The following is a 15205-nucleotide window of genomic DNA, read 5'->3' as shown; positions in this document are numbered from 1 at the left end:
TTGTGCCCCTCCCTAATCAAGCAACTCTCTCTCCTCTCCGGGGGAACAGTACTCCTTAGTGTTTCAAAGGGGAGACAGAATGTTAGAGGAAACGCAGCTAATTCTTGATGGGAATGATGAAAGAATAGAGGTAATAAATCTGACTGTATCACAGTGATAGCTGATCTTAAAAACCTGGGTTAAATCATTTCTTAAAAGCCACCTCTAAGGCCTGGACACAATCTAATACCTCAAACCTTAGCCATGCCTATGGCATTTGTCATGCTATACTGTAATTACTTTATCTGCCTCTCACCCTAAAGCCTCTGGTCTTTGGATACTCAGTATCTAGCAGTGTCTGACATGTAACAGTATACATATTTATTGGCTGGGGAATGGGCCTGAGGAGTATTTTCTTATTCAATGGCTGATAAGGGAGGAGACCTAGGTGTTTCTTAGTCATTCCGGAAGATTTGGGCTCCAAACCCTCATGCTACCTAGAACTATAATGGTAGAAAAGGAAACTCATGTTCACTGAGCATCTGGGAAGGGACCTAATTTTACTGATTTCAGAGTCATGTTAAGACTGGGACAGCATGCTTAGTGTTAGATTACTGAAAGTATACAGTGACAATGTACATAGCCATCCTACAACTTGCAAAATGCTCATATTGTGCAAATGTTACTTACTTGGTCAAAGAAACCAGTAAATCTTTAGGTTTCATAGAGTTGATAATAAGGACTTGCTAATAGCTTTGTTCTGGTTAGCTGAAAGGTTTATGAGCCCAAGGGAAATGAAAGGTTGAAGTGGTAATGGGCTTTAAATGTTAGCTAACAATGAGATTTTTGAGCATGTGGGAATTTTTGAGGATTAAAGATTATTTCAAGACACATGAGTTGGGACAGTAAGTCCTAGAAACTATCCAGAAAAAGTGCTATTCTTTATTTTTCACCATCTTGTCTATTAAATTGTGGTGAATACACAAAACTTACCATTTTAACAATTTTTAAGTGTACAGTTCAATGGCATTAAGCATATTCATATTGTTGTGCTATCACCACCACCATCCATCTCTAGAATTTTATCTTCCCCCCAACTGAAACTGTACCGATTACACGCTAACATCCCATTTTCTACTCCTCGGCCTTGGCAACCATCATGTCACTTACAATCTGACAGCTACAGGAACTCACATAAGTAGAATCATATAGTATTTGTTCTTTTGTAACTAGCTCACTCCGCTTAGCATGTCTTCAAGGTTCATCCATGTTGTAGCATGTGTCAAAACTGCCTTTTAAGGCTGAGGAATATTCCATTGTATGTGTACACCACATTCTGATTATCCATTCACCTGTCATAGACATTTGGGTTGCTTCTACCTTTTGGCTGTTGTAATGATGCTTTGAACATGGGTATACAAATAGCTGTGTTAAGTTCCTGCTTTTTACTTTTCAGTATGTGTACCCAAAAGTGAAATAGCTGGATCATATGGTAATTGTGTTTAATTTCTTGAGGAATCACTTTATCATTTTCCAGTGACTGATAATCCCACCAGCAATGCACCAGGGTTCCAATTTCTCCATGTCCTTGCCAACAGTTTTTCTCTTGGTAACAGCAATGCTAATGAATATGAAGTGGTGTCTCGTGGATTTGACTTGAATCTCCATGACTAGTGATGTTGAGTATCTTTTCATGTGCTATTGGCTATATATCTTTCTTTGGATAAATGACTGTCTCAGTCCTGTGTCCATTTTTTTAATCAGGTTGTTGTTGAGTTGTAACAGTTCTCTATATATTGTGGATAGCAATCTCTTATAAATGATTTACAAATATTTTCTCCCATTCTATGGGTTGCCATTTCACTCTGTAGAGTCTTCTTTTCTATTCTTAAGCTCACTAGAACTAGGTTTTTAAAAAAAGGTTTAGGCCTAAGTAACCCTATACTCCTAAGATAATCTAAGGAGTCAGAGGATCCATGCATAGTAGCTCATCAGTAGTGCATACCTAACAATATGGGTGTTCTGGTTATAAAAGACACCCAACAGCTTGTAACTCATCTGGGCCAGGTATGCCTCACAAGTATCTCACGTGCTTAAATTACAGTGGTAGGCATGTAGTAGGAACTCTACAAAGTTTTTGAAAGTCTCGAAAAAGCAATTTTTCCCTTTTTTTGAAGAGTAACAAAGTACTAATAGAATTTATTACACGAAGGGCTAGGCAGAATTCTAGACAACCAAAGCTACCAGTACCAGTGAACAAGGGACAAGTCCCTGCCCTTGTGGAACTTCCATTTTATTTCAATAACTGGGAAAGACAAATATATAAATAAATTATGTAAGAAGAGGTTAAGCACTATGGAAGTAAAAAAAACAGATAAAGGAAACCCTGATTTATCTGTATGTTTAAAACAGGTGGCCAGGACAGTTCTTGTTGAGCCAGGACATACCTGAACAAAGACATGGAGGCATTAGCTGTGGGGGATAGTTGGTAGGGGATGAGTACCAATGCCTACAGTGGAAGCAAGCCACCAGCTCTAGGAACCACAGGGCAGCTAAGGAGGCTAGAAGCAGAGGAACTACGTAGTAAAAGAATGATAGGGTTTTGTAAGTCATAATGACTTGTGTTTTTACCCAGTGATAATACAGATTTGCTTTTACTTATGGCTTATAGTCAAAGATCAAACACCAATTTATCAGTTTTTAAAAATCCAAAAGAATGGGTAAGACTAATGGCTGTGGAAACCTACCAAGGACCACTGTGAATACACTCGAGTTGCAAATATTTTATTTTCTTATTCATACAGTATGAAGTTTTCTAAAGATCCCACAACATGACATTTCATGCAGAAGAAAAACTAAACATTCAACATAAACCACCCCTCCTCCACCCACCCACCCACACTAAAAAAAAAAAAAAGGAAAGAAAAAAAACCTCATTCCCCAGTAAGGAAATAACGTTTGCACTATTTTTTCTGTAACGCCAGCCAAGATATGCACAAGCAAGAGAAATAGAAAGCATTTGCTAAAATATCTGTAACAAATACTTATGTACAAAAAATTCACAAAAGACTAGTTCCCCCTTGAAGCAGAGCACATGGCAGTTGACACTGGAACAGATCAAACCACTGGCTAGGATTATAAGCCACGTACTGATCCAGAGGAAGAAAGTTACATGTAGTGGAGATTTTCAGTTTGAACATTAACATTTCCAAAGTTTGGCAACATTATCTTTTAAAATTATGCAAATTATGTAAACAAGAGGTACATTTTAAATCGATCTACATGCAAAACTCCATGTCATGCAAGGACACCAAGCACCGAGATTTTTCTCTCACAGACAGAGCCCATGATGTGCAGCACTCAGCTGAAGGAACAGCGATGGCAGGCAGGTGTGCCCAGTTTAAGATTCATTCACCTTGATTCCACCTGCCCTTTTCCACTCATGATTACAAAACCAGTTTTCAATGAAAATCTATATATGGAAAGCCTACTGTCCCAGAAAGCTAACCAAAATGTTCTCTTCCAGCCAACAGTACCTTTGCAGAAAAGGGAAGGAACAATAGCAAGTGGTGGAACATGATACACTACTTTTATATCACACGAATTTAAATTATCCATTACAAATATGGGCAAATCAAAAAAGCAAACCATCATGCACTCTCTCTATGCCATGTGGTAAAGAAATTTAAGAGGTATAAATTTGGATAAAATTTTGCTCTTCTGTGACGTACAAATTAGTAGGAATTCTCTCATTTTAAGTCACAAATATATGTGGGTGTTTAGATACATACATGCATATTAAATATCACCCTTTTTTTAGATTAGCTGCAAGTCTTTTGAAACACAGAAGGTAAATTTATGGTTCAAACATAGGTTTAATGACAAATTATTTATCTACGTAATAAAACAAATGGATATCCTATGCAGTTACATGATTATTTCAGGTACTCTTAAGTAATGTCTAACGTAATTTATAATTGCCTCACATAGCTTCTGGCTTTCATGTATAAAATCACAACTGAAACTTACATTTACTCAGGGACATTTAATAAATGTAATGGCTCCTAGTTATGAAGTAACAGAATGAAGCAGCTGTAAGCTCTGTGCAGGTACTATATGAACACAAGAACAAGCTCTTGGCAGTAGCACTGAACTATACTTTCTCCTCAAGCAGAGATGTAGTAAAAGCTGCTCAGCAATGAGACATAGTCCCTGGAAATATATTCATAGGTATAAATAAAGTTACAAACTCCTTTGTTACAAAAATGTAATTAAGGTAAATAATAGGACGTTAACAAATGCTTTGTCGATCTCTCAAAGGAGAAAGCACAGGAAAAGGAAAGTAGCTGGCCTAACACCCGGCTCAAATTGTACAATCTTCTACCTATATATAAAACTGTGTGAAATAAAAGTAAGGATGTTTTATGTTCTGCTTGGCACTTTTGTACTCTATCTTTTGTTTTTGAATCAAGTATATTAAATTAAAGCCAACCTACTACACATATAGAAAGCTACATATATCTATATATAAATATTTACATATGTATATATAGATACTTTCTTGTTATAAAAGATGAAGAAAAATAAATTAAAAAGCCAACCCCTTCCCTTTCTTCACCACATTGATATGCTCTTTTCATGTTGCTGTCCTTCAGACTTTAAAGTGCTACACTGAGTTATTGAGAGAATAAGAGTTCAATAACACTTAGTTGGCTTCATGAGGCTCATGTTGGAAAATGTGGCTTCACAGAGAAAAATACTTCCATTTAAATACACAGAGAGCATTGCTGGACGTCTTGAGCAGATCTTCAGAGATGGAGAAGAAAGCAAAAGTGTTGGGTGGTACTCTTTAAAAAAGAGTCACACATCTACCACCATCTTTTTGTGGATATCTAGGCCACCTACAACCTGAAACAGAAGGGAACAAATCAAGCTTAGCCATGTTGAAGAAACTTAGTCTAAACATCTTATCAAAACTGCAATTTAATAACATGATTTTAATCACTTTCAGAAGCTCTGTTGTTGTTACTGCTGTCTGTTTTTAGCTTGCATTGCCTCTGGTGAGAATTTTCATGGCTTCTTTCTTCCAATAGGCATTTTATTGTGTTCTAGCATAAAGACTGGCAATTTTATTCCATAAATGGCCAGACTTAGGGCTCTGTAAACTACATAGAATTTCTCTTGCACTTTTTTCCTTTTTTTTTTTAACACTTTAAAATTGCAAAAACTGTTCTTAGCTGACAGATGTACAACAGACCATGGGCAGGATTTGGCCCACTCTGTAGTTTGCTCACCCTACCTCGGTGGTCTCCTAATAAATGATAACTAGATGTTACCATAAAAGTTGACCTCGAAAACCAAACATGGGTTTCATTTCAGTCTATTCTAGAAGGTATTAAAAAGCACCAAATGAATAAAATTTTCTGCACATTATTTCCCCATGGAATCAAATACATAGAATTGTTATAGACACCTCAGTGAATACTGACATGGTAATCTAAAAGTTTAACTGCCTGTATTGTTATTTGGGGGATATTAAGTATAACCTATATAAAGAAAGTGCCTAAGTTCCCAGCTTGATGAATTTTCACAGAGTAAACACCCAAGTAACAGCACCCATACCACTACCAAGATTCTCCCTCCTCCTGCCCCACCACGCAGACAGAAGTAGCCACTATCATGACTAACACTGTGAGTTAGTTTAGTCTATTTTTATTCATTTTATAAATAAAATCTCTTCCATGTTTGGCTTGTTTCACTCAACATTCTGTTTCTGAGATTAATCCATGTTGTGTATAATTGAATCTGTATTACTTTTAAATTCAAAATTATTGCTTAAAAAATTATTTGAAAAATAAAATTTAAATAGCCAATCGGTTCTACAATTTCTGTTATGAAAATAGCAGTTTGCTGCCCTGCACTTATTCTGTTTCCTTTTACCTGGAGGCAGGCAATCATTTAGAATTTTTAACTGATTTTCATTATTTAGCTTCAGGTCTTCAAATAACATTCCTACATTGCCTTTTCTTGGATTTAAAGTTACAGACCTTATCTAATGACTTGTTAGCACAAAAAATGAAGATTTAGCTCTTTCTTACACACCTCTCCTACCTCCTACTCCATACACTTCACATCCTTCACCCCTCCAATAGTTATATCTTTATTTTGATTAGAGAGAAACTCAGCTTTTATGATACTATAAAATACTATTTACAGCAGAACTGAATCATAAACTATGATTACTTTTGTTCTGCTACAATTAATAATTATCTGATCTTTTCCTTTGCTGGGTGTTCTATGCATTTATCATTAATTTAACCCCTAACTTCTGTTCTAAATACATTCAATATATTCTGTAATTCTGTCAATTTTATTGTCTTTAAATCACTCCTTGAGATTTCCAAGCTGTTCCAATCTAGGCCTGTCATCTCTGGATCTCCCTTCACCATTTCCTGGAGATTTCCTCCTCTCTGATGTTGGACCCTCTGCTTCCTGTATCCCACATTATCTTTGTTTTGATTTATAACATTACTGCAATGGAAGCACATCCTCCAGTAGTTTCCCAAAAAGAAACGCCTTGCATACCTGACAATGTCTTTATTCTTCCATTTCGTTTGAGTTTGTAGAGAATTCTAGTTTGGAAATAACTGTCCCTTAGAATGTAAAGGCAATGCTCCACTGTCTTCTACTTTCCACTCTGCTACTGAGAAATTCACTGGTACTATGATTCTTGAGTCTTTGTGTGAAGTCCCTCCCCCACCCTGTACCCCAGCTCTTTGGAAGTTTATAGAACCATCTCTTTGTTTCCACTGTTTTAAAATTTCATGACAATGTGCCTAGGTCCAGATTATTTTTATATACTACGCTGGGTACTTAGTAAGTCCTTTCAGTCAGGAAACTCATTACTTTTGGTTATCTTTAATTCATTTTGATTTCCTTCTATTTTCTTTCTGAAACATCTAGCATTAGGTGTTAGATCTCCTACAATGGGTCTCTAAAATTATATCTGAGGATAACAACAGGTTTTTGTTTTACTTTTGAAGTTTTTACTGGCTTGCAAAACCTGTTTTTCCAAGCTGCTTTTTGGGGCTTGGCTTCATCTTTATATTCCATATGAGAGGTTTTCCTCTAATGCCTGGTGATCCTTACCTCTCTGCTTCTGTGGGAAGGGCACTGGACTCTCCATGTACATGGTGGAACTGACTGTGGGCTACACTTCCCTTGCTTTGGGAAGATCTGATTTCCCAAAAAGTGCTTTTCCCATCTCTAGGCTGGGGGGTTTAAGTCTAGTTGCCAGGGAGTCTAGTCTGGTCATGAAGAAGGCTGGAGATATCAAAATGCAAATATGCTTATCTTCACTAATTTTACTTACACACACACAAACACACACACACACACACACACAACCACCCCCCCATAATCTACGCCTACCGTTTCCCAGCCTACAGACTATATCTCACCCTCTCCAATCTCTCACTACAGGGCAAGAGAGTCTGAACAGAGTTAAAGAAGGAGATCTACTGTTCTGATTGCTTCTTAAACAGACTTTAAACAATTTTCCTGTTTTAAGCCTCACCTTCATCCCCTCTTTCAGTTATCTTGTGCCACCAATTTCTGAGCCTTTCTGCATTATAAACCAGGTTGTTTCTCGGCTTTCCAAGCTTATAGCTTAAAATTCATTTTTTCTCCTGTCTGCTAAGTCAGTTCACTGAGTTTAAGATGCCAAATCTAGTTGCTATCCTCTCTGTTCACTTTGTCCTTGCGGGTTCATAACCTTTCCTTCTTAATCCATTCGATTTCACTGGAGTTTTGAGAGAAAGCAAAAATAAGTTCGTCCTCGATCTACTAACTTTACTCGTCACTAATAATTTATAAATTTTATTTGCATGCTAAGCATTCTGAAAAAATTTAAGTAGATATATAGTATAGTATGCGATTTAAAAAAAAAAACAGCTTTCTCATCTCTTTCACTGTTATAGCTTGAGAATCAGAATAACAAAGAATTCAATGAAGCCAAAATTATGGGCGTGGTCAGTGTACAGAAAGGTTGGTTTAAAACACAAAATAAACATTTTTCTCCATTCCTGGACTATGCCCCTGAAAAATACAAATAAAGGTAATTTATAAAAAATACTGGAAAATGAACTCAAAGCTTATCTTACGTTTTCAGTGTAAGTAACATTGTTTCTATAATTAAAGATATATTTTAATGTCCTTCTACTACAGGTGGATTTATATGTAATTTCAGGTTACATTTTATATTTACTAAATGCATTTATATACAACCCTTCCTTATCACTCCAGCCAAGAGGTTTCCATTTTTGTTTTGTTCCCTTAAAGTTTAGGATTTCTTTTTTTTTTTCCCTTCTTTTGAAAACTGGCTGCTCTCTATGATGCCACTACGAGCCTGGTCTCGTATCCTAACTCAATTGGAGGCTGGTCTATGGGAGTCCTTCAGTGATCTCTGGCAAGTCAATGAGAAATGGAAGAGATAATAACAAAACAAACACCTGTAGCAGTACCACCTGGCCACAGTTTAGTTTCCAGTTTCAAGCCTAACTTTCTTCCAAAAAGACCTGGCTTGTTCTTTAAACTAGACCACCACCCTAACTGTTCCAAACAAATGCAAAGATAGTATCCCTTGAGATAAAAGATGATACTTAAAGGATAATGTGAATTTCTACAATAAAGCAAAATTAGCTACTTAGGTCCTTACATAACTCATACCAAAGTCATTTGTTTTTCCTTGTGTGGTCTAAATAAATGAAAAGGGGAGGAAGAAAATCTTCCTATAGAAGCGTCCAGTCACAACTGAAGAATTTTAAAACTTTTTGTTACCTTTGCCTCTCCTCTGGATTCGCTATCATCTCTAGCTTGCAGTTAAAACTCTTTACAACACAGCAAAAAGCTAACATCTTTGTTTTAAGGTCCAAAGTAGAGAAGAAAAGCTGAGTGGATATGTTCCTATTTGGAAGCAGTGTGTGCTGGCAACTCCCTGGATCTACTGAAGAAAGGCTGTAAACTGGCAGCTAGGCTGTTGCTTCAGTTCCTGCCTGTAGTTTTCTAGGGCTCCCCATAACTATAGTCCCCAGCTTTACAGAGCCCTTGGCCCAAAACACAAAATCTACCCACCAATAGCCTGGAAAAGAAGTGAGGCGGAAATCACCAGTTACATTGCCTCGCCGCTAAGTTTAAAATGGACAGGAACTCCCTTTCCGTCCTCATGAAGCCAAGCCTCTGGATTTCTAGATGAAACTCACGAACACATTATTTCTCGCAAAAATATTTTTAAACGTTTATTTTTAAATGAACCTTAAGAGTACAACCTAGTTGTAAATTTGGGGGACTACCAACAAAAAGTAAAAGTTACTAGGTACCATTCTTGTGGTATTTTATCAGACAATCACTTAGTATTAATTCTTGAGAATCAATTGTTATTTATTAACAGTGACAACAAAAAATGTAAGAAATACTCAATTAGGTAGTTTTTAAAGTATTTTAAAACATAAATGAAGAACCAGCTCTTTTGTACTTACAGCACAGAATTCTTCAAAGGATATTCTTCCATCTCCATCCTTATCTGCATTTATTATGGTTTTGTCTACAATTTGCTGTAACTGTGTATCTTTCAGATTGTTCCCCACCATCATCTTCAGCACCTGGAAGAGTTCCCCATTGGAAATATAGCCATCTTTATCCATGTCATAGATACGGAAAGCAACTAAAAAGAGAGGGCAGAAAAAAATCAATGGCAAGTATAAGGTAACCACAAAGGAATACTTTCAATAAGAAATAAAGCAGTAAGTTGCCAAACATCTAGAATTATAACTATGAGGATGGCTCCTTTCTACAAATAGACCTTGCCTTTAGGTGCAGTTTAACACAGCTGTTAAGAATGGAGTCAAGAGTGCTTAGGCACAGGTTAAGTTATTGAATCTTGAAAAGATTTTAATTTCTGCACATGTAAAACTGAGGCTAATAACAGTTCCTGCTTCTCAGCTTCCTTAAAGTACTGAATAAGGTAATACATATAAACTGCTTAGAACAGTGTCTGATACATGATAAAATCTCAATAAAAGATAGCAACTACTATTACTGTTATTCTCATTTATATAAAGGGTTCATTTGCAAAGGATGTTTGCATATATCCTGTGGCTCACAGAACTGGTATTGAATAAAATTCCTCTCTAGTTAAAAGTTGAGTTATTTATTTATTTTTTAAATCAAAAGTGAGATTATTCTACCAAATCCCCAATCCATGTTCCAGTAAAGGAATGAAAAGTCAATCAAGCCCCACACAGACTATTGGTAAAAGGAATTATAACTTTTTACAGGAAAAAAAAAGGTTTTGCTTTTTTTTTTGTTTGTTTAAGTTCCTAGGCATTTAAGAGCAGATGAAAAAATTTCACACATTGAAAGGTCTGTGCTTTCTTCTTTTATGTATTTGAATGTTCCCTTCCTGTTATCAGGCAGCTGAGGTCTTCTTTTATGTATTTGAATGTTTCCTGCCTGTTATCAGGCAGCTGAGGTCCTGATAATAGTTGTGCAACTGCACTAAGATCCTATCTCCATGTCATTCTATGGTTTTATAACCTAGTATCAAAGTATGCTTTCAATTTATAATGCTCCAAGAACAGCTGAAAAGATGTGAATTAAATTCTTCAAACCTTCTTTGTGTGCCTAGTATTTGATGGGCATAGGTTGGGCACTGGGCAGTGATTCTGTTGGTTTGGAGAAACATAAATGATGCTACACAGGAGAGTTTTCCTCCCATGTCTGCTGAGGATTAAGAGATCCAGGTTCTCCTCTACTTCAACCACCTGGGGCAGGTATGAAACTCAGGCCTTGGGAATAGATAACTGTATCTCTTCTGATAGGTGCTGCCATGGAAGAACCAAGAGCAGTTTCTAAATAGCTAGGTAATTTGCTCCACAATCCACATAGTGATGTGTCTCCAAGGAGCTCTGAGTCACGTGGCCAATGTATGAAATCTTCGCCAAAGTTCTCATGAAGATCACTATGTTGTGCACCTGGATATCGGGTAATGTGCAAAAGTACACAAAGGAAAACGCTCCTCCAGCCTGCACTGGAAAATTCACCAGTTGCTCACTCTGAGGTGGAAAGAAGGAAATGGTAGTTGTCACATGTGACCCAACCACTGTGTTCATGTACTGAACATGTCTGGACAGGCTGGTCACCGCTACAGAGTAGAAGCTAGAGTTCCTGATTCTCAGGGTCACCGTGATGGCGAAGATTACAAGGGATTCCTGCTTATTAAATGTGACTTTGACTACTCTGATGCCATCACCATCCACATGGGCTGAATGTGGAAACAGGAAGCGACCAAACCAGAAACCAGTAGACAGAGCAGGACAGACAAGAGAACACACTGCTTAATTCTTTGAGGGCGTAATTTCTGATCACTGTGTGTGATCAAAGCCACCAACTCATTTACTTGCTTTGCTGTAATGCAGCCTGTCCCTTGACACCTGAGACAGGTGATGTTGTCCTGCCCAGTGAATTCCACACATGGGAACTGGGCAATGGCTTCTTCGTGCTCTTGTTAATCCTGCAAAACCTTCCTGTCATCTTTCTTTCTCTTGCAGAAAGGGGAACAAGCATACGGAATGCTGGGACCCGATCCCATGGCTGGCAATGTGCCACCTTTGTCATGTCTTCCCTGCCTCCTGGGTCCTTGGAGCTGCCCGTACTTGGTAAGCACAGGCCGAATGGACAAGAGCTGAATAACTTTAAAAGGCTGCCTATATAAACCAGAATAGTGGACTTCTGACTAAATATTGCTGAAAACAATATGTGTAAACTAAGTTAACCTCATCACAGTAGAACACTTCTTCCCACTTTCATTGAAAAATCTCTTATCTAAGTCATGTAGTTTATATGGTTGTTTTCAGTAGAAGGAAATTCTACTTTCCTTCAATCTAGCTAAAAAGCAACAATGACACATTGTTAAAAAATACTATGTCTTTTAGAATATTTTAAAAAGTTATAACGAAATATGGGGTAGTAGTGATACTGAGAATAAACTCGGTGAAAAAAAATACTTACACCTCAACTTCTGTTCCTTATCGCCTTTGACACTGAACTGAGAGACTCCCTCAATGAATTCTGAATAAGAACAGAAATGTTTACAAATCAGAAGTTCCAATTTTTTATATAAATAATACATACTCAGTACACACACAAAAAAACTTACATACCCACAAAGGGATATTTTCTTGCTGCAAAAAAAATATTACTTAGCAGTGTCTAAAACTGAAAATGCCAAATAAGAAACATCAACAAATATGGTTCTGTTATGGCTTTTTAAAATTTTGAACTTGGAGTATCAAATCAATTTGATCAAATACTAAGTAACACAACATATGACACTCAAAAACATATTCTTCAAGCTATTTAATTCTTTCTTCTTGGAATACAATGATAAAAAGTCTTTGAAAAAAAATTATAAATGGTTTTGCCAGAACAGTAACAATTATGGATTTCCAGTTCCAAAATTCAGAATCATTTAAAATAAACTTTTGGGAGTTTCATGAAAATGATCATTTCCCTCACTGCTTGCTGAACATTAAATCATAATCAGTTTTAAATCCCTTTACTTATAATTCAGTTCCTGAAATTAAAGTAACAATCTGTTGATGATTCTCCAGTGAAATGAAATGTTTAAAGCATAAAATCAAGTATAAAATTATGTATCATATTAATATCAGCAAAAGCACTACTCTTTGCAAAATCCAGAATAACTAAAATAAATTAATCCTTTCTATAATGCTCATATTCTTATTATTACTATTTTATTGCTGACTTAGTATAACTCATTCTTTAAAAGTTTTTAAAAATACAAGCTAATGTTACAAGTTTCTCTAAAGTGAGACTAATTTTCTAAAAACAAAGGAAATACTAAATATTATTTTTAAGATTACTTTATAAAAACAATTTGGTCATTTATGAATGAACCAAAAATTCATAGTAAAAAGTTCGAAGTAAAAGATATTAAGTCATAAAAGTTCACATACTACAGATTTTGAGATTTTAACATAATTACTGTAAGATCACTAATAATATAAAGACGTTTAAGGAAAAGAAAATTTTCAAACATTTTTGTACATCGAACTATAAGACAACTCATGGATTATCTAACTTACGATGTTAAAAAACTTTCTTACCTTTAAAATCTACTTCTCCATTCCCATCTGTGTCGAATATATCTATGACTCGCTGTACTAACGGATTCTGTTGTAACTCCGGCAGAGACATGAACTCTTCCACGCTCAAAGAACCAGAATTGTCCAAATCAAGCTTCTTAAATCTCTTCCCTAGCCTTTTAATTTCATCAGCATCAACTAAGAGCAAACAAAAAGAGCAAGATTTACAAAATGATTTTATAATTATAGGGATAAATCCAGCAGTTTAATTTCCAATTAAAAGAGTTACATACATTGTTGACTAATTCCTTATAACAGAGAAAGTACATAAATATTTTTATTTGGTTACCTTTTTGTTTTTCTGCACCTGCCATAACATACAACCAACTGTATGCTGAGTACACAAAGATATTACAATAGGATTTACAATGCTAAGCTGATCACGAAAGTCAGGTGATTCTACTAGGTAGGCTAAATCAAACTCTGTTCTATACCAAGCATCTTGGTTTTTGCTTATCTTTCTAAATTTTAATTTACTTTTATTTCTAATAGCTCATGGCTCAAAATCTGAACACAGTTTGAATATGGTTTGAATGTAGTTCAAAAATCCAAAGGCTCCCTCTCAACCTAACCTTGTAGATATCTGATTCCCTTCCTTGAAGGCAATGTTGCCAGTTTCCTGAATATGCTTCCAGAGATAGTCTTTCCCAGTATGAGCAAATAAATTACAGCTCTGGTTTCTTTTTAACACATACACACATATACAAAAACACAGCTAACAAAATTCACTTTTCAATGCTCTAAAGGAGAAAGTAAAAACTGAACAGTTGAAACATGTTTATCAGTTTGTAATTATAAAAATTCAGTATCAAGTATTCATATGCATTCTTGAAAAGGTTTATTTTCTTCTATATTACATTATTGTTTACATTCCTTTAAAAATTAGGTTAAGTCACATAATTTTGATGATGGCTTAACAGAAATAAATATGCAAAAATTAAGTACAATCACTAACTTTTCAAAAGAAAACTTACAAGTCAAATGTTACATTTCCCATGAATATTATAATCATCTATGTATACCTATATTATGGGCCACAGTATTAGACACTGAGATCGCAAACTTTTGAAAGTTCAAATACATGACCATCCTCATTTTAAGAACTTAAGGTAAAGTATATATTTTTAAAATCTAAAAATGTTATGTTAAAATGGAATAAGAACTATAATTATCTACACTACTAAAGTATAGACTGTATAATTACAAGATGCTGCTGTAATATGAATTAGTTCATATGCAATTAATAAAGAAGGGAGTGATGTCAGTAGAGCACAGAAATGTCACTGGCTCACAGGGATTTTTTCCAGTAGTTATAAAGGGATCAGGGGCAAGTCTGTTACAATTAAAAAGAAAGTCTTAAAATATGAAAATCTTAAGAAAAAAGTAAAAACAACAAATGCTTTCCTTTAGAGAAAATAAGAGCAAGTTTACTGGCTTCAAGAACCTTTAAGTTTTTCAACATTGTTTTCTGGTGAAAACTAAAGGTGCAAATGAACAAGCTGCAAAGACAATTTCTCTTGTCTACCACCTCTCCCCTCCAAATGCCTCTACTGTGAAAAAAGCAATTAACAAAAGCGACTATACCTTGGCACATTATTTAATTTTTACAAAATTAGTTTCTACTGAAGCAGATGCCCTCAAAAACCTATACCTCAAAATAGGAAGCATGAGGCCCAGTTTAAGGCTAACAAGTGAACAGCTATGCTTGATACAAATGCCAGAGGTATTCTGAGCCAGTATTTTTAAGATCAGATCAGTTTTTGTTAGTACTGTTACAAAGCTGCATAAGGAGGGTCTACCCTATTCTTGTTTTTCTCAGAAGTATGATTGTGCAGCATGTGAGGTTTTTCAGCAATGTACTATATTGTATTAAAGCAAAATTGCCTTTATAGTAATTTAATGATTCATCTAAACACTGCTTCAAACAGCAAAACTGATTATATATTTTTTATATTTTATAATTATATTATGTTTATATTTATAATTATTACATATATTATACA

At 35.5% G+C, this 15205-nt stretch overlaps 1 protein-coding gene and 1 pseudogene across 1 annotated transcript in view; both read right to left on the bottom strand.

Moving 5' to 3' along the window:
* Positions 1 to 2742: 2742 nt before the first annotated feature.
* PPP3R1 (protein phosphatase 3 regulatory subunit B, alpha) overlaps positions 2743 to 15205 on the bottom strand; it is a 52478-nt gene continuing 40015 nt past the window's right edge. Inside the window, exons 3-6 of the mRNA XM_006909536.3 lie at positions 13164 to 13340; positions 12046 to 12105; positions 9516 to 9700; positions 2743 to 4887 (exon numbers count right to left, since the gene is read on the bottom strand). Coding sequence (XP_006909598.1) covers positions 4840 to 4887; positions 9516 to 9700; positions 12046 to 12105; positions 13164 to 13340 — 470 coding nt within the window. The 3' untranslated portion in view covers positions 2743 to 4839. The remainder of the gene's footprint in view (positions 4888 to 9515; positions 9701 to 12045; positions 12106 to 13163; positions 13341 to 15205) is intronic.
* LOC102886231 lies at positions 9710 to 12032 on the bottom strand (annotated as a pseudogene).

Source organism: Pteropus alecto, unplaced genomic scaffold, assembly GCF_000325575.1.
Source record: "Pteropus alecto unplaced genomic scaffold, ASM32557v1 scaffold131, whole genome shotgun sequence".
Taxonomy (NCBI): Eukaryota; Metazoa; Chordata; class Mammalia; order Chiroptera; family Pteropodidae; genus Pteropus; species Pteropus alecto.
The sequence above is the reverse complement of the archived record's forward strand: the minus strand, read 5'-3'. Positions and strand labels throughout refer to the sequence as shown.